Raw genomic sequence first — 19,360 nt, 5'->3', positions numbered from 1 at the left:
TGGCATCTTAGCTCACTTGTGAAGTCTTTCGCAGCTAGACCACCCGCTGGTTTAAGACACGGATGTTGAGGATTGGTGCAGGTTAGAAATCATAAGCCTGGTCAGTGTTTACGTCTTGGATGGATCCTTTGCCCTTCTCTGGTTGACGTGAACAGTCATGTGGTTCCCAATTGCTGTGAATTCACTTTAGTTCTAATTCCCTTGGTCTTTTCACCCTTCAAGCTATATTGGCCGGAAAAGGATGCAGGTGCAGGAGCCTGAGAAAGCAGTTCCCAATGTCATGAACCTGGTGGAAGCTGATTACTCATACTGGACCCTGGGGTATGCGATCTCTTTCCAAGGGGCTCAGAAACTTATCGGAGCGGAGCCTTTCAGCAAGATGCTGCCTGTGGATGAATTTCTGCCAGTCATGTACAACAAGCACCCTGTGTAAGTAGGACGCCTTCATTACTCAGGTGGACGTGAGCTGGGTCTTCTGAATGATCTTAAGCCGGGTCTCCCCCTTCTGTAGCCTGGCCGATGGGGGACAGGGCTGCTCCTTGTGCTTTTTGGTTGTCATGGGCCAAAGGAGGTGACAGAGCTGCTGCAGAGGGCGGTGGCCCTGACCCGATGCTTGTGGGCTGGTTCTGAAACACTTGGCTGTCCCTGGTAGCAGGGGCTTGGGTTGTGCCGGTTACGCGGGGCTGTAAGGCACGCGACTCTGGCTGTAGAGTGTCCAACCCCACCCCAGCGACCTCTGCTCCCCGGGACCTGTTTGCTCGGTGGGTTGGCTTTTATCTCACGGTTACAAGCTGTGAGGAACATTGACTCTGTTACTGATGGCTTTTCTGTCCTCCTCAGAGCAAAGTACATGGAGTACTATGAGTCCAGAGACTTGAAAGCCTTCTCGGCAGAACCCCTGCTTGTTTACCCCACCCACTACACTGGGCAGCCAGGCTACCTCAGCGACACAGAGACCTCTACGATCTGGGACAATGAGACCGTGTCTACGGACTGGGACAGAACGCACTCCTGGAAATCCCGGCAGCAGGGCACGATCCATAGCGACGCCCAGAACAAGGATGCCCTGCCCTCCCAGTCATCTCTCAACGCGCCGTCCTCCAGGGATGAACTATGACTGCCTGTGGCCCCCGGGACTCTGTGGACAGCTAAGCCTGCCTCACACTTTAGCTTTTGACCCTTCAAAGTTGTAGAACAGCTCTTCATCTGGTCTTCTTCCCGCTGCTTCACATGGTGGTTGGACCTGACTGTTCCAACTCAGCCAGCAGCTTAGGATGGGCTGGGAGATGAAGGAGGGAGAAAACAGATGTTCCAGACTGGCAGAGAAAAGGCAGAGGTCTGAACAAAAGCCCTTGCAAGCTTTTGTAAAAAAAAAAAAATAATAACATCGAATGACGTCTTTCTACAGTTCCTTGTGTAGAATACCGTATTTATAAAGATTAATATATAGAGGTGTGCAAGAGTTAATATCTTTCTGGATAGCTGTAGCTGGGCTGCTGTGTAAGTGTTACTCCTTGTAGGGTTGTAGGCTTTTATAACTCTCTTCACTGGGAAAAACTGCAGGCAAGTGCTTGGGTTATTTGGTTTTGTTTTTCCAAGGGAATCAAGATGGTTTCCAAAGATGTTCAGTGCCCTGGAGCAGCACTCCTTGTCGTGTCTTCTCCCTCCGCACGCTTCTATGGAAAACTGCTGCCACCTTCTGCTCCACAAATGTCAACCCATCTAAAGAGGCCGCCTGATCCAGGATTGGCGTCTTGGAAGCAAGCAGAGAAAGTGAGGTTGCTGGTGCTGTTCGAAGGGAGCACAGGAGTCGTCAGTCCACACCGTGTCCTGCCTCACCCCCTGCCTCAGTTTATTCCTTCGGTAGGACAAAGCCTGACAGTCTCTTTGCAGGCCTGTTTAATTAGGACACAAAACCAAGTGCAGGATTTCTAGGACCTTCAGTTTCTAGAAGTGTTGTTAGAAACTGTTTGACACCATCCTTATAAAACCAAAAGAACCTACAGTTATGTTACTGCTGTCAGCTGTACAGTCCTGAAAGAATTGTGTGACGCGGGGACGGAAAGGCAACTTGTCTTGATATTTCTTCATGTGAGGAGCAAACCTTGTCTTTTTTTTGATGAGTTCTGACGTATTTGCTGTTGGCTGACATGTCAGCAGAGCATGAAAATAACCCAATCAATTACTTTAGATGTTCCTCAGAGGCCAGGTGATTGTGGACTGCAGTGCTCAGGTCACTGGTGGCACAGACACCAGCCTGAAGGCGGCTGTTGCGGTGGGAGGATGCCCTCCTGGACTTGGAATTGAGGGACTCGCCTGCAGGCAGCTCTGTACGCTTGAGTATGTGTGGTTGGGATTTTTTTAAATTGCTGGTTTTTAATAATTACTGATCAATGTTGTGCTTTCTGCTAAAGAAGATGTATTATTACCTGTCAGCTGGTCTGATAATACATAGATCCTGGTGCAAGATGAGCACCTGTGTGTATTTTTGTTGGGTGGGAGGAGCTCTGGCTGGGAAAGGGCAGCTCGAGAGTCTATCAGCTGCGTCGCTGTCATAGTCACTCGCCATATAAATGTGCCTGTCGTGTGGTTACTGGCTGGAAGCCGTGTTCCTTCTGCTGTCCAGGCTGGAACAAGAGCCCACGGGACATGGTGAGTATGGCGAGAAGCTCTGCTGTGGGCCACCACGCTCAGCCCGGGTCATTCCTCCCTGATAACCTCTCTCGTTTCCCCTTCAGGTCTTGCTTTACTCCTGGCATGTCTGACCTGGCTGAAGCACTTGTGAGCATGGCAGGACTAGAGATGTTAGCAAGAAGCCTGCAGTGGCCTTCAGAAGCAGGCCTTCTATGAACTGATGAGCACCCAGCATAGCGTCAGACATCACCATTCATACTGTGAAATGCACGTGCTCCTGAGTCTGGCAGAACAGGAGGAGCCAGCACTGGGTGGGTGAGTCCCTTTGGCTTGGTATCGCTCCTCCAGTCTAATATTCTGGTTATCACTCCATGTAAAGGCTCATTACAATTATTCTGTGTTTATACATCACCACCACGTACCTGTCCCACCCTCACGTGCTTTGTGTTCTGTTCAAACCCTACCTCCACGTCTAGGAGAGAGACCTCTCCCCCAGCCCACGCTCTGGTTACCACCCCTTCCTCTTTGGACCTGGCCTGATCCCATTGAAGGCATTTTTCCATCTCATCTGCTGCTCCTCACTTGGTTAGGCCTGTGGGGGCTGGAGAGGGAAGGGGCTGGGATCGAGCATCTCCGCTGCAGCAAAGATTGGCTCCAGGCAAATCTTAATAGAAAAAAGTTTATGCAAGAAGTATACAAAGATTACAGGTAAACAATTAAAAAAAACCAAACCTTTTTCATATAGAACCTTTTGGAGAGAGTAATTTTGAAATCGAGAACATTCAACTTAATATAGACATCCATGCAACCTGTGCACTGCTTCACATCGACGCTCTACAGACATGAACGCGTATGTACACTGTGACAGTGAGCTCAGAGTCCATCCTTCAGGGAACGGGTGAGGGTTAAGGCTCAGCTCCAAACTCACCTCCTTCACCTTCTCCATGAAAATACAATGGGAATTCTTAAACGAATTCTTAAACTAGGACCTACCTGGTGCTCCTTGTAAACAGCAGTGATAAATCTTCATGTAGCGTAAAACGTGGTACAACCCAGCAATGGTTGCACCAGGGCTTTATCACTGATTGTCAAGGATACCTGAACCCAGTTTGGAAAATTAGTGCTACAGACCGGGTGCGGATAAAGGCCCAGGCAGGTACGAAAGGCAGTATTTGTGTTCGTTTTAACTAACACCAATGTGTCTCCAAGGCAGCCTGTTCAATCAGGGCAGCTTACAATCCAGTGTCTCGTTTCTGGCTTTCTAAAGCAAAACCTCTCACAGTCTTTTCCGGGAAGCCTGGGTTCTGGGAAGAGACTATAGAAGTACGTTGTTGTTTAAAGTTTCACAGGGAACAGATGATTAACTTCTTTATTCTGGCCGAAAGGATGTGCCACATCAGGAATTCATTTCAGACGCACAGACTGAACATTATGAAAAAATTTTTCACAGAAGGGGTTGTTGGGCACTGGAACAGGCTGCCCAGGGAGGTGGTTGACTCACAGGTGGACGAGGTGCTGAGGGGCATGGTTTAGTGTTTGACAGGAAGGGATTGGACTCGATCTGGTGGGTTTCTTCCAATCTGGTGATTGTATGATTCTATACTGTCGAAGTCCCAGTCTGTCGTGTCTGTGTGTGTCCGTCTGTCCGTATCTGGCTGACAAGGTGGAGAGAAGCGTCGCCACTGCAGCTCTGCCTCAGAGATGTTCATGGTGGAACAGCGAGGCAGGCGCCTGCAGCGATGCTGAGTGCTGGCTGGTGGCAAAGCACAGCTCTCCTGGCTCTGGTCTCCCTCACAGCATGATTTTGCTGGTCCTGCTGCCCCAGTAGCGCCGTCTGGCCCCTGCGCTGGGGAGGGTCAGACTGCACCGGCTCCTCATCTTGACTCGTGCATCACCTGGAGCCTTTTTGCGGAGGACAAAATCAAACGCCGCCTTGGTGTTCATGGCGTAGAAAACGTTGGCGTTCCCTGGGATGACGAGCTCTGCAAAAGAGGGACCGGAGCAACCGTCAGTTTTTCAGCGTTGCAGGTAGCAGAAGGAAAACCAGGAGAGACCTGGGACTGCGCGCACAGCAGCCAGGCCGCGCTGGGCCCCTTCCCTTATCCTGCTGTGCCTCTTTGGTGTCGTGGTTTGTTCACAAGCAGGCAGACACTTGTGGCGTCTGCAGCAGCTGCCCCCAACACGGGAGGGGGGCTGCAGGAGTGAGGAGAGCCTGTCCTGGCAGCCGGCGCAAGGGGCTGCTCCTAAAAGCTCTCTGGGCACTGCCCAGAGGCATCAGTGCGATCCCTGGGGAGCCAGAGAGGGAGCCGCTGCCCCTGGGACAACAGCTCTGCAGGGTCTGCCTGGCAACCCCCGAGTGAGCTCTGCTTGCGTAAAGCCCTGTGCTGACAGCCGGGAGCCACAGGGCCTGCACCACCGCTCATCGCGAGGGTTTGCTCTCACTGGTGTTGTGTTTTACTCTTCCCTTCCAAATGCAGCAGAACCTTCCAAGCAGCAGCAGTGTTCTGCTTCTCTACCTTTGTCCTCGGAGATGACCTGCACGAGCTCGTAATCCTCAGGTGCCTCCGACTCCAGGCTGTGCTTCACCATCGCTCTCCGGATGACAGCGGGACCTTTGTCTTGGCTGGTCAGCTGGAAGAATTAGAGTTGCAATGAGACATTCCGCTTATTCAGTCTACAGAATGATTTAATAATTAGCCTTTCTTCAGACCACTTAGGTTTGGGAAATTTCAGAGAACCAAAAAAATACGATGGATCAGTACAGGACAAAACTGCACACGCCTGGTGAGTCAAGGTCTTCCTTGGGCCGCAGTCCCTTAACCTGTGGGCATGGTTTGTAGCATTATAACACAGTGTTTGCTAACTTTGCAGAGCTGCCTTCTTCAAGCCCAGCTCCGTCCTGCTAAAGGTGTAACGCTTTGTTTAAGCAACCCCCTGTAATTTCTGTTGCGTTCTGCATACTTGCAAGATTTTTCCTTAAGCAAGCAAAGCAAAAAGCAAGAGAGATCAAATTTAAGTAAAATCCACTTTCAAATTTAACAAATTCTACATATTGATACCATTATTGACACTCCTGTTGGGCCAAGAAAAGGGGTTTTTTTTTCCTCAAATGTTAGTAATTACACAAAATCCGCAGAGCGCTTAAATTTACAGCTCTATCACTATAAAGTCAGATTTATAGGAATTTAAGGAGTTGTGAAAGAACAGCTCACAGTAAATATGCTCTGTGGCTCTCGGGTGAAAAGAAACTGCCCTGCACTGCCATCCTGGTCGATGCTGCTAATGATAATAGTTTAGGATGTGATTGATTGTGTCGCTAAGTGTGAGAACCCCCTAGTGGGTCTGCTTGGAGTTTTGCTGACTGAGAGAAACAGTATGGCTCAAGGAGAGCTCTAAAATTTCTTAGCGTTGTCTCTACCTTTAATCCTGTCCAAAAAATTATCACTGTAAAGCACCATCCCCCACCAGCAGCTGCAGACTCGGCTATTGCTGGGGTGGTGGCAGCTCTGGGGGGAAATGGGCAGGTTAGGAATAAAGAGCAAATTCGCAGGGGAAGAGCAAGGAGGGTACGTTCTAATGTCCCTCATCTGATCAGCCACACGTGCCCAAGGGGAAAAGGAGCCAGTGGGAAACAGAATGGTTGTAGATACTGGTGTCATCTTTAAATTACGCACCCGAAGGGGTTTGGGGAGAAACAAACAAAACTCTAGCTAAATCATTATTAATTACCATTAAAAATATAGGACTGAGAATGGATTTGTGTTTAACTTCTGCTGAGTTGCAGAAGGGCCCAGGGACCAATTTGAGCTAGAATTTAAGAGGTGGCTTGCCTGAAGAAGCACTGTATTAACTTTTGCATGGAGAAGGTATGAGGCTGGGAGCTTAAATAGTAAAAGGTGCAACTGCATGAGAATTCCCATATTCCAAGTCCTCTCCCTGCAGAGGCGCCCAGTCCAGGCTGTAATAAACTGTGTTAGAGAACCTAGGATTTAGCGCAGATAGGACCCTGGGATGCATGTCTAGATCCTTCCAGTTCCCAGCACATTGGTGAATTCACCTGGGAACTTTGGAGGGGAAGGCTGCAGAGAGCGAGAGCTTAAACTCTGACAAGGAGAACAGGAGGGGCTGTTTCAAGTCCTTGTCCTCTGTCCGGCTGTTCAGCTTTATCAAAGCACACAGCCTGAGCAGCACATGGAGACAAGGAATATCTCCAGGAATAAAAAAGGGAACGCCTTTAGCCAAGGTATTGGAAAGACCTTTCGAAGTAAAGAACAAAAAGGTGCGTGGTTCAATTGTGTCAGGAGGCTTGGCAGGTTCTGACAAGAGGAGATGGCCCTGTAAGAGTTGTTTAAAGCCGATGAGCAGGAAAAGAGCTTCCAAAAAGATGTATTCTCTGGCCACTGACTAACCTGCACTGGCTTTTTTAATAATGTAAATGGTAAAACAGCGTAAGGACGAGCCCTATGAAACGTGATAGAAACAATGCAAGTGTGTGCTGAGACTGGGATTAACCCACGGGAATACAGGCAGAGACTGGATGAGCAGCAGTGATTACAGGGGAAGACTCAAACAAGCTTTATTAAAATAGAAAGGGATAACCCACCACAATTTAACAGAGCACTGGCCATCAGTTTATTTGTGGCTCAGGCATCCCCAGACATCCAAAAATACTTTAAGAAATATTTGCCTGATTGGCAGAGTTAAAAAAAAACCTTGCAAAGGATTACTGATGTATTTCTGTGTTTCATTCCCTTTGTGTTGTTGATTGTAAAGGGGCAACTGAAGTTGTTTTAAAACCAGTCTGTGGTTCTGCTGCTCAGTGTGTGACTTTGGGACAGAGCGCACAGGTTGATCGTGCGGAGTCTCTCTGTTCCACAGAGTGCGATCAAAGAAGTAGAAGAACCTCAGGAATGGTGGTTCCTGAGGTTCTTCTACTTCAAACTGCTGCGGGGGTTTACAAGGATGCTGCAATGGACCCAAGGACCTTCCTGTCCTATGATGCCAAAAAACCCCACCTGGGGGAGTCCTCTTGGCCTATGGAGAGCGTGACTGCACACATGGTGATGTTCGGTACAAGATTTGGTGTGCACAGGAAAGGAAAATGCTACCCCTCTAAATTATACCTAGCCTGAAGATCTTGGTTGAACATGCCAACCCAACGCTTCGGGGGGCACCTACTGCATTTGAATATAAGGCATCTAAGATCTAAGCAGTATACAAAGGGATTGAAGTGTGTTCCACAACCTAAGAATTTCTCGTGCGCGTGGACCACTATGGCTCACAGAAACAGGATGAGGAAATCCTTATTTACCACAGCAGTGGAACCAGTCACGTTGTGGAACTGGACCAAGAAGATGAATTGCTCCAAACTTGCTGATCATACAGGGTTATGGTTAACATAACATATGGTTAACCAGAAACCTTTATCACGCCTTGAGAAGGACACGTTTGTGTCACAATTACGCTGCTTCCTAAGGCAAAGCAAGGTTGTTCAGAGGTGGGGAGGCCTAAAAAAATATCCCAAATGAAAAGACAAAAGATTCTTTTTAATGTGTAATTGTTTGACTCTTTCTGATTGTAATGTATTCTACTGATCCTTCTCTTTGAGAAAAAGATGGGCATTGTTTTCCTCTAAAAATGGGATGAGGTTGCCTGTGTCCTGCGAAAGGAGAAGGGAATTCATGCTCTGGTCTAAGCTGCAGGTTTCTTTTACTGATTCTACACTTATGCCTTGCTGATGCCAGGATGATCAGGATGCAAGATCTGCAATAGGTGTAACTGCCCCACATCAGGGGAATATGAGTGGCTGTAAAACAGATCTGTTACTGATCCTGCAGACATTTAGACATATGAGTAACTGCACACCTTGTCCTTGCTAATGCGAGTACATGCTCAACAGTACGGAATCATAGAATAGTTTGGGTTGGAAAGGACCTTAGAGATTATCCTTAAGGTTGTGCAGGACTGACCTAGGATGTGTTAGGAGGACAAACTTCTCAGCCTGTGTGGTTGAAAAGAAAGAGCTTTGCCTAACCTTCAGCGGAATGTATTGCATAAGCATATTCTACATGTAAAGTCTTTAAAGAGGTCTTTAAAGAAGACTAGAGTCCTTAGGTTGGCTCTATTGTACTAAGTTCAACTATGGTTATATTTTACTGTATTAAATTTCTGCATAAAGATATAGTTAAATGTTGTAGATAGATGTAAGTGACCCTATATGCTATGTTTAATTTCAATTACTGTGACATTTACATATTTTGTAAGTTCTCTGCCTTGTTTTAACCCTTTCAGGTTATTTTATTAAGAAGATTCTCATAAGAAGTTTTAGATTTGGTTGTTGGGATGGACAGATTGACCAAAGCACTCTGTGGGCCTGCTAAATACAGAATTCTTATAAGAGAGTGGGCCAGACACATACATTATAGATGAAAACAGTCTACGTGATTCTGTAGTGGTGCCTGCCCTGCCTGATAACCGCACGGGTGTGCTCTAATGGTCTGATACCAGCTCGTATCCAGCCCCTTTGCAATGAGTTGGAATGCACTCTAGGGATTCCAGGTCTGTATCCCTCAATAGCATTTCACTATACTCCATCATTCTTGAAACCAAGAGGGCATGGACAGAAGAGAGGCTGCTGTCAAGTACTGGTGTCACCTGTACAAGCAAAGGGCTCTATCCTGAACCTCAGAACTCAGTGGGAGGCATCCCTCAGCCTCCTCTCAGAGCCGCTCCTATTTAACGTGACAGCCAGTAACTAAGTACCAGGTACTGCTCAATACTAAACACAGGATTTGTCACACGTGGTGGTTTTCTGGTTCAAGACAACAGAACTGCACTAGAAGAGACAGCAGTAAATGGCAGGGTCTGCACTCTGAGCAAACACTGAGAGGAGATGCTGTTCTAGCCATAAAAGCGCACGTAAATAGCTGCTCCATCTGTTGTTTGCAGACATCAATTAATCTGCAGTCTCCTGTGATAAATACTTTGATATCCTGCAAAGATTTTTGGCCTGGTAACTGGGTTTATTGTCTGCTGGGGAAGTGCTCTGCAGCTGGAGCAGACACGGGGCTCCCTCCAGAGCCTTATGCAGGCATAAGGAAAATTTGCCTTGCCAGTAGCCAAATCTGTCAGGCCCCTGGGGCACCTGCTCGCTGCAGTTTGGGGAGGTGAGACCATTAAAATCACAAGGTGGCCAAAATGTGCCAAGAGGTACCCTGTGTTTTTTCTCCTGCCAGGCTCTGAGGGACCTGGGGTGTTTGCTCAGCAGCTCAGTCTCCATCAGGCGCCTGCAGCAATCGCCTGCGGGCAAGTCACAGCAACCACAGTCCCACCCAGGCCCTGCACTCCCCTGGCCATTGCCCGGCACTGCTGGAACCCCTCCAGGGACCCCCCATCAAGGAGAACACCTAACCACTGCTTGCGCCTGGTCTGGCAACCTGTGCTGCAGAGAGAAGCCGTGTGTACAGGGCCCTGTTTCCAGGATCCAGCTCATGGACAAGCTTCTCCAGGCAAAATTTGGCACAAGGCGTCTTGTGTCAAAACTCACACATGAAGTCCCAGCTAAAGAAAAAGACCAGAAACTTCCACGAAGATATTTTCAACCCTCCCATTCATACCATGGTCCATACATTTTGGACTGTAACTCTCGGCGTTTTCCCTTTTGAGCCAGGTTGCATCGGTCAGCTCAGCAAACACGTGTTTGCAAAACTAAAAGCGCATTTGTTTAAGTCACCCTGGATGAAAACATCCCCAAAACCATTTTGCTGTTCCACACCACTCACTAGGATGCTCTTGTACAGGTTCCCGATGTTGTTTTCTACGCTGATCCGGATGATGCACGAGTCTTCATTCTGCTGGTTGTAAACAGGAGCCGGTGCTTTTGGGGCAACACATGTCAGCGAGACCGAGCCCTTGTCACCGTCGTCGTTCTGGTCGCCCCTGTCACCCTCATCATTCTTGTTGCCACCGTCGCCCTGGTCACCCTCGTCACCCTGGTCGCTACCGTCACCCTCGTCATTCTTGTCCCCACTGTCGCCCTCGCTGCCCTCGTCGTCCTTGTTGCCCTCGTCTTTGGAGGACAGCGGGGAAGGCCCTACGCCTAAAGATGACACCCTGGTGGAATATGGGTCTGTGGGCTGGGTGACGGCGGAGGAGGATGGTTCAGAGAGCTGCACAACAGAAAGAAAGAAAAACATTGTCATAAACTGGACATTTTGTATGTCTGCGTGTGTCATTCTGGAGGAAGAACGTGAGCAAGCAGAAGGCAGGTACAAAACCTCAGTCGCTTGTGCTCTTCCTGCAGGCAGGCCGTGGTATTCTTGGCCTCCAGAAAAAAAAGAGAATATCACTTGATTGATTTTGCTATTTTAATGAAAACTTTCCCATTTGGTGGGGCGGACGCTGCACCGCTTGCTCTCAGAGGGATAAGGCCAGGAGGTGGCAGCAGACAGAGCAGAGATAACCAGGTTATGGGGCTGGGATGGAGCAGAGGCCCCCAGGGCCACCATTGCTCCTGCACCAGGTTGGAGCCTTTATGCAAGTGAAAATGAACACGCGCCTCCCTGCCTGCCAGTGCTCCTTGAATACTCCTTCCTCCTTCAAAACTGCCCTTCTCCTTCCACAGCTGCTCAGGGTTTTGCATTTCTCTCCATCTGTTTGGCTCAAAAACTGTGGAGAGGATCTTCCCTCTCCAGCTTGCTTAGCAAAACCAGCATAACAACCTCTCCAGCTAAGCAGTTTAAATTATATATAGATGCCCACACCTGGGCCTGCCTCCTGCTTCCTTTGGTTTTAGAACATTTAGTACAAGTTAATTTAAAATATCCATAGGCCAAAGCCCAGTATGACACTGCAGCAAAACATCCCTAGAAAGGGCTGCGACCACACAGTTAACGCAACTTAGTTCAAAAGGGACGAATCTTCCTGTAGGAACGACATCCCCGTGGATCCCTCTGCTGGATCCTTTCTGATGGTTTCCTGCCTCTATAGTTTGTCTCTCGGGCAGGGAGCAGCGCAGGCCCAGCCCATTTGCTCTCAGCAGGGACACCCGCAGCCTCAGCCTTACTCTCGTCTTGCCGTGGGGTGTCCCAGCTGCCAGCGCGTAGGGCTTGGCCTTCTCTGCAGAACGAGGGATTCCTGCCAGGCTGGTTCAGGGCCTCCGTGCCAGACACTGAGCCAGGCTGCACGTGCCGAGCGAGCCGGAGTGCGACAGGACAGCACCGCACCCCAACTTCCCCGGGGGGATTAAACTGAGCCAGGTGAGGTCTTTGCCATGGCAGCAGAGAGCTCACAGGAGGGCAAACCCGCAGGGCTGCACAGCTCTGACCTTGCCTATCACTTGGTCAACTGCAGCTGCTCTGCCTTCCCCAGGGTTGGGATGTTGCTTTCCCATCTAGAAAACACTTTTCCCAAAGTGCAGGAGCTGTTTTCCCGTGGCTGGGCTTGCTTTGGTGAGCCCACAGCTGCAGTTTCTTTTCCAGCTACAGCTGACTGAGCACAACAGACAAGCAGCAGGCTGCCAGCAGCAGAATAACCCGTCAAACCCGAGATATCCAAGGAGGAAATGACTAGTTGTTGATCTTACTCCTCCTTCAGCTGATCCCATTGCCCCTTTCATCTGTTTCCATTTGTGGGGGCTTATAAATCCTCTGTCCATGGCACTGTGAATGTCACACTGCCGTGTGCCACCTGCAAGCGTGACGCTTAGGCTCTCACCCCAGGCTCAAAGGCAGAATCGCCGCTAGCCTGCCCCTGTTCCTCTCAAAAAGCTTGATGAGGAACTGAAGGAAAAATTAACCTTGTGCTTCCCCAGGGCCTCACCTTAACCAAAAACACTGCTAGGCACCACAAGAAAGTCTGGTTTTAGGGAAGGAGAACTTCAGTCTGCTGTGTATCTCAGCAACATTGAAAGGATAAAAACATAGAAAGCAAAAATCCTGACTGAATTGCTCCCATTTTCACAAATGCATTTCTAGAGCCTCTCCATTCCATGAAAAGCCGTTGCTCTAGCAAAAACCAACAGGGTTGGGGACAAGCATCACGGGCCGTCCCGCAGCATCCACAGTCTCTCACGGGCTGTTGGTGCTGGCGACAAGGCCCAGGCCGTACCTGTCTCTGGGGCTCATCAGGAGCACCGGTGGGAGCGGAGCAGATGTCCTCAGACTCAGCCTGATTGAACTCGGATGATGACACACTGGCTGAGTCTGTGCTTTCTCCAGAGATCCCACCTGGAGCCGACTTGGGTTGTTCTTTGCTGGGTGAGCTGCTGGAAACCATCTCAGAGCCTAGAATGAGCCTAGTAGAGAAAACATAACAGTCAGTGGAAGCAGAATAGAGCTGGGATGAGCAGAGTTGACACTTAGTTCAAAAAACTTAGCTATTCTTTTTGTTTCCTATCCCGAGCGGCCTATTGTTTTCATTTCCTCTGTGTTTACACGGTTTGTCAAGAGAGTTAGTTACGCACTAACACGGTGCCTTCTTGACCTAGCACCAGGCCACATTCAGAGCAGACACCCAGGTATCACAAACAAGACTGCACTTCAGTCTGCTCAATCTTCAGGCTCGCTCGCCAGAAAGCGAGTGATCCTAAACCCAATGCCTTTACCCACCGAAGGCTGAGGGGCAGGTTGGAGGCAGGTGGCTCACTCCACCACGCTGCTGTCACACCCTGGAATCTCAGACCCATGCAGTCACCACGAGGGAGCAAAATGCTGCCTGAAAGGCAACACGTGGCCATACACCAGGCAAAGGTCTTGAATAGGCAAGTTTATCCCCAGTGCAAATTCTTTCGCTCAATAAAGATGCCACAGATACCGGTTTCTCTCTTAAGAGTCTGAATGGACACGTAGGCAAGGAGGAGATGACACGAAGGTGTAAATTATAGGCTCTCCCTCTCCAAGACTCTTTCTAAATGCAGGTCAAGTAAATTTAAAGGAGTGTCAAAGGAAACAAACTTGCATAATATATAAGGTAGAGAAGCAAAGATAATGAGATGCTATGTCAACAAGCAGTTCATCATTTAAAACAATTTAGAGAGGTGTCACTCTCTGTTTCCAGGATGAATTACACCAGTCTTTTCTATGGTATTAATTTGCAAAAGACAGATAGAGTGCAGATGAAACAATTCTTTAGACGAAGACTGCACAGTGCAAACAAACTCCATACAGCAAATTACAATACTGAAACACAGTTCAGATATGAATAGAATGAAGCCTGTGCTCCACACAGCTTAGGCACACGCCTAGGAGACACAGCTGAGACGCCACTGCGAGTTCTGGCACGGTCACCTTCAAAGCTCAGGTTCTTGTAGCTCATCACCAACAACTCGGCTGGACTAATTGAAACACTTGACAAACAGCTGCCCAGAATTTTTAGTGTATCAAAACTCAAAGCTCTAGATTGAAAACCTCTCCTTTCAGACCCAAACCTGCAGTAGTGCTGACGTGAACTGAGTGGCTACAGGCTGTTCTGAGGGTACCAGGTACAAGAACCAAGCACGAGAGGACAATTAAGAGCCGATAGTGCTGTTAAATTAATAATTTCCCTCCTCTTCTTCATCATGCCACTGGTATAAGGGAGTCCTTTCATATCTCCTCTCGCAACAGGTTTAAATTTCTCACCTTTAACATACTTCTATGTCAGTCCTCGAGCTCTGCTTTCATTTCCCGCAGCTTTCCCTGAATTCCTGCTAGGCTACTGCTTCCCTTGTCTGCTTAGCTCTATGCCCTGTTCTCCACCCACTTCCCGTTTGAATCTCTGTGGTATTACAATAAATAGGATCATGGCTCCATGATTTTTTTCATTCCCTACCTTGAAGGCACATTGTTTCTATTAAGAAATGCCTTTTTGTTAACCTTGATTTTCATATTGAAATACTGCAAGGAATTTTTGCACATGCGTAGCAAATTAGAGTAATAACAGGCCAGACTTTATCCTCATTTACTCAGTTTTGCTGGGAATTTGTTACACAATAGATATTAAATTTACAATCCACCACTAAAACTCAAACAGCATCCCTGGGCAACATGTGCCAGGGCCTGACCACTGTCACAGTGAAGAAATTTCCCCTTCTGTCTAGTCTAACTCTGCCCCTCTCCAGTTTATAACCTTTTCCCCTCGCCCTATCACTCCAAGCCTTTGTAAAATGTCTCTTCCCCAGCTTCAGACAGAAGGAAGCCTTTCTAGCAGACGGTGTCTCCTTGATGTAACACAGTGGTCTGGATCCCCAGCCAGGTTTTTCAGTGGTGAAATGAGTACTGCGTGTTCAATTTATTCAGGTTCATATTAACACCCCAAATGCCCTTTGCCCCGTGGTACTCACAGGCTGAACCTCTTCACCACGCTCTTGCGAGATTTTGGAGGGGTGGCGCAAACGTCAGCAGCTGCTTCGATCTCACTTGCACACCTGTAGCTGCAGAACAGAGGGCACTGGGTTAATTTTTACAGACAACACTCTTAGTTATGTATCTCAAAGTAGCAATATTCAAGAAATTTAAGACACATTCAGTTATTCCCACTTCACAGAAGGTTCACAGAGAGGAGCACTGCTCTGTCTATGTTTTACTGTGGTGAATGGGATATTTCATCCCTTTATATTCAAAAACTAGTGCCATACCAAGAAAATGCTTAACATATGAATCTTGGGTAAGATGATATTTTTCCCAGCACAATGAATTATGCATCTGTGCACACACTCTTAGCACAGCAGACTGGTATTCACATACCTAGTGGAGATATTAAAATGCTATAAATAAATTGTCCTGGGTCGGTCTAGCAGCACGTGCAGTAGCAGAAAACTCAGCAGGGCTGCAAAACCCACTTTAAATGCCTGGAGACATTTATCTGGTGAGCACTCGGCAAGCTCTGCGTTGCCTTGGCTACCCGCTGCCTGCATCCCGCAGCCGAACGGCGAGTGCATCTTGACATCTTCTAGGATTGTCTGCTGAGCAGCTGTCTGGCCGTACAGGCAGCCCAGACACAACAGACTTATCCTATTTCAAAGTCAGAAGCATCCTTACCAATCTCACAACTAAACCCTGCTACGTGTTCAACAGTTTTTCTACAGCTGTTTAGCAGAAAGCAGATGTATTTCTCCTCACCTATTCCTGTTAGGATAGCTAAAGTCTGACAAAACCAGGCTGCAGGTGACTGGGGGTTGGAAAATCCTGCTCTGCCAGCTGGATGGAGAACCTACCTCTCGTCCTCGGTCAAATGCTCCTGTCTCCAGAACCACCGGATGAAATTTTGGTCTGGTGTCATGCAGTAGTTGTTACATGCAGACTGTAGGAGCTTGATTTGGGCAATTACTTCGAATTCCTATGAAAATAAACAACCGAATAGGAGTTTTAATCACAGAACATGACAAAGCCAGACACATCCACAGACTAAGTACACGCAACAACAGATTGTTGCGGTTTGAGCTAAATTAGAGTCAGTTTCCTGACTCTAACTCAGTCTTGCCTAAGTAACTTCAGTTTCTGAAAGCAAACTGCATGTTTTCAGACAGTTTCTCCCTAGCAGTGATGACACTGGGATGCACAAAGGCCAATGCTCACACTTATTCCTGTAGAAACCAAGGCCATCCTCGAGCTGGTGAAAAGGGCCACCCGTGCAGGGACAGGTGACCCCAACCTGAACAACCATCCCATATCATACTCGGGCTAAAACCCTGGTCACACATCTGAGCATTCCCAAATCCAGTTCCTGAGCTCAGCTCCCTCCTGGCCACGGACCCTTTCCCTCGTGTCTGCTCTGCGTGGTGGCGTATGGTCATCGAGGGGTGGGGGTGCAATCTCATGTATTTGTGTATATTTTATTGCTTTCTAATTATTTTCATCATTATTATCATTTCATTAAAGCAGTAGTTTTAGTTTCCAACCCACAAGTCTTTTTCCTCTCATTTTCCTTTCCCTGGGGATAGGAGAGAAGGGAATTGGAAGCTCAACTGCACGGTTTTAGCTGCCAAAATTAGCCAGATCAGAGCTAATTCATGACACAGATGCAGGACAAACTCAGTTTGACCTGAAGTTTACTTCCAGTTGAGTAACTGCCTACTTCAAGAACCAGTTTTTCAAAGAAGTGAAGTCTCCTCCACGCCCACATCTGTAACATGCACTGAAATGCAAACATTTTGTCAGACAAGCGCAAATAAGACAAACACAAGGAACTGCGCTTCACCACCGAGCTTTCCCAAGGACCAGCCAAAGTGCGATGTTGCTGCAAACCCACCAAAGAGCAGCACTGCTGGCTGTTCCTCTAGGAACAAGGGTAGCAAAGGGTCACCAACTCTTCAGCTTACCCTACCAGGGCAGCTCAAAGAGAAGAGCTGCACTTAAGTGGCTCTGGGGCAGCAAGCAAGGTAATTTAGGGGTGTCTGTGATGAAAAAGAGCCTGATCCTCCCTGTCTTTGCATATTGTGCACTTGCACTTGCACCAGAGGAATACAAAATGCTACCTTTCATACACGTGACTAGAATCCCCTGCCCTTTTGTAGCTCCACTTGCACACTCACTTCATCAAGCTAATTCTCAACCCTCCCTCGTGTGCGAGCAGGTTATGGAATTGGGATGCAGGAATGAGGGTGAGTACTTGGTTCAGAGGGCTGCTTTGCCACTGGGTTGTATGAAGCTGGACTGATGACCACAAATGAGCTCGTGTTTTGTGTTATTAGCATCCCGAGCTGTGAGTTACACGTACAAGGTGAGTCCAAGAAGTGGTCTGGAGAGCTGGGAGCAGTTAAGGGAAGGAAATAGCTCCATCACAGGCAAATGGAAGGCTGCTTTCAGCCCAGAACAGGTCTTTCTTCGTGAAATCACATTAAAAGTAGCAACTATAGCGTATGCCTGGACAAACGGCCTTGCCAAGAGAACGCTCTGGAAGAAGGCGCCACTACACTAAAAACCACGGAACATTCAACTTACCCTTCGCCTCTTCTCAAAATTTATCAGGCCGCCCTGTTGGAAGGAAAGAGAAGGGATCAGAGGAGTAGAGCGCGTTCTCAGTTGAATTTAATCACAAATGAGATGAAGGAGCAAGGTTAATGTAAAGCACAGACCTGCCCTGAGCAAGGACCTTCTAAAAATGCCTGTTTCCAGGCAGGGAGGATGTTTACAATTCAAAACATTGCCCCGAATTACCTCGACATAGTCTGGAAGGGCTGTGTCAAGCATGACGAGATCGGTGAGGAAGGTACCAAGATAAGGTACCGTGCCCTGCATCAATCCCTGGAAACAATCAGAGCAACAGTGAGTTAATTGACTGAGAAACAGTAATAAAAGTTGCTTAACCAAACAGCGGTCCTATACATTATGTTTTCTCTCATTGCATCATTCTCAGTATCTAATCTAGAATTTAAATCACGTTCTAAGGAAAGCAGGATGCTCTCGCAGATACTGCCAAGTGGTTTTATGCTACAGTATTGCCATCATACGCCGAGTCTCATGGCGGGTCACCAGGAGCCCCTGCAGGGACAGGGTCCCTGGGTTGCTGCTACAAGAGAAAGGGCTGGGCAACAGTCCTGGCCAGCCTGCAGAAGCAGTTTCTCTCTCTGCTTCATTCCAGTGGGTTTTTACTTAAGGATGTTGTTATGCCATGTGACAGTCAAATCAAATGACAGGTTTTTTCCTCTGATAAGTGGCCACCTTCAGCCCATTCCCCAGCCATTCACTGCACTTTAATAGTAATTATTCACATTTTAAACTTTCTAGACTGCCAGCAGTTGTAGCATTCAGGTTGCTGTTACACTCGTGAAGGAAATACTTGGTTTTGCCATGCAAAAGGATCTGTATTTTTTCCAGTCAAACAAACAGACAAACAAAAATACATATTCAGCACTTCCGCCTCCCAGATTTCTCTCCCTCTGTCCTTTCAAAGCTTTGCTAACTTTGAGACAAAAGCCATTTTCACCAGCAGACTGGAAACCAGACACGTTCTACAAAGCAATCTCTGTAGAAATCTGTGCAATTTTCCAGCTGGTATGACTGAAGCTTCATGAGCTTGTTTAAAAGTAAATGGGATTCCTGCTCTGCCCAGAGCTAATTTTCTTTATCACAAGAATTTCAGTATTTATATTATGTATTTTACTACATGAAAACGGAGTGGTTTCCCTGTATTTCTCTCTAAAGGGTAACAAGAGTAGTTAATGGAAGTCTTTCTTGTAGGACAGAAACAAGATGGTTGAAAATGATGAACGCGTGTATATATTAATTAATTACTTCTTAGCCTTTTATACAACTTGAAACTAAGGCCAAACTCTTGGCTAAGCGTCCATCTCCAACAGGATGGGAAGTCAACACAAGCAGGGATGGGAGCAGCTGGCTGCTCAACTCCATTCTCCATCCTGCTGGAGGGCACAGGGGACCAGATCGTGGCCCCCACGTACGTCTACTGAAACCTGAACTCTTTGAGCATTCCCAGCACCAGGTCACTGAAGGTGGTGCCTTGCATATCCATTTCCCCCAGCGTTTCGGTACCCAGGCAGAGTGAAAACCCAGTTGGGCTGCACTAAAAACCAAGGCTGTTCCACCTTGGCAGCTCAGTGTAGGCCACACAGGTTGATCTGGGGTCAGCACAAATCCCACTTTGTCACTGTTTATAAATACAGATGTAAGCACGCGTGGGAGCATATAGAATCATAGATTCAACAGGTTGGAAGAGACCCACTGGATCATCGAGTCCAACCATTCCTATCAAACACTAAACCATGGCCCTTAGCACCTTGTCCACCCGT

At 47.8% G+C, this 19,360-nt stretch overlaps 2 protein-coding genes across 3 annotated transcripts in view; one reads left to right on the top strand and one right to left on the bottom strand.

Annotated features, from left to right (window-relative positions):
• COLGALT2 (collagen beta(1-O)galactosyltransferase 2) overlaps nucleotides 1-2,522 on the top strand; it is a 58,072-nt gene extending 55,550 nt beyond the window's left edge. Inside the window, exons 11-12 of the mRNA XM_069862331.1 lie at nucleotides 223-429; nucleotides 841-2,522. Coding sequence (XP_069718432.1) covers nucleotides 223-429; nucleotides 841-1,117 — 484 coding nt within the window. The 3' untranslated portion in view covers nucleotides 1,118-2,522. The remainder of the gene's footprint in view (nucleotides 1-222; nucleotides 430-840) is intronic.
• A 706-nt stretch (nucleotides 2,523-3,228) lies between these two features.
• Nucleotides 3,229-19,360, bottom strand: part of RGL1 (ral guanine nucleotide dissociation stimulator like 1) — a 78,332-nt gene continuing 62,200 nt past the window's right edge. Inside the window, exons 11-19 of one of the 2 annotated variants that reach the window (XR_011337849.1) lie at nucleotides 17,769-17,855; nucleotides 17,553-17,585; nucleotides 15,827-15,948; nucleotides 14,954-15,043; nucleotides 12,742-12,928; nucleotides 10,416-10,802; nucleotides 5,151-5,265; nucleotides 3,628-4,616; nucleotides 3,229-3,298 (exon numbers count right to left, since the gene is read on the bottom strand). Coding sequence is in view for 1 of the 2 variants with exons in the window: in XM_069862323.1 (XP_069718424.1) it covers nucleotides 4,426-4,616; nucleotides 5,151-5,265; nucleotides 10,416-10,802; nucleotides 12,742-12,928; nucleotides 14,954-15,043; nucleotides 15,827-15,948; nucleotides 17,553-17,585; nucleotides 17,769-17,855 (1,212 nt within the window). In the remaining variant the exon portion in view is untranslated. The other variant, XM_069862323.1, reaches the window with a different exon arrangement.

The sequence above is a fragment of the Phaenicophaeus curvirostris genome, chromosome 8, assembly GCF_032191515.1.
Source record: "Phaenicophaeus curvirostris isolate KB17595 chromosome 8, BPBGC_Pcur_1.0, whole genome shotgun sequence".
Classification (NCBI taxonomy): Eukaryota; Metazoa; Chordata; class Aves; order Cuculiformes; family Cuculidae; genus Phaenicophaeus; species Phaenicophaeus curvirostris.
Note: the sequence above shows the minus strand (reverse complement) of the source record. Positions and strands in the feature narration are given on the sequence as shown.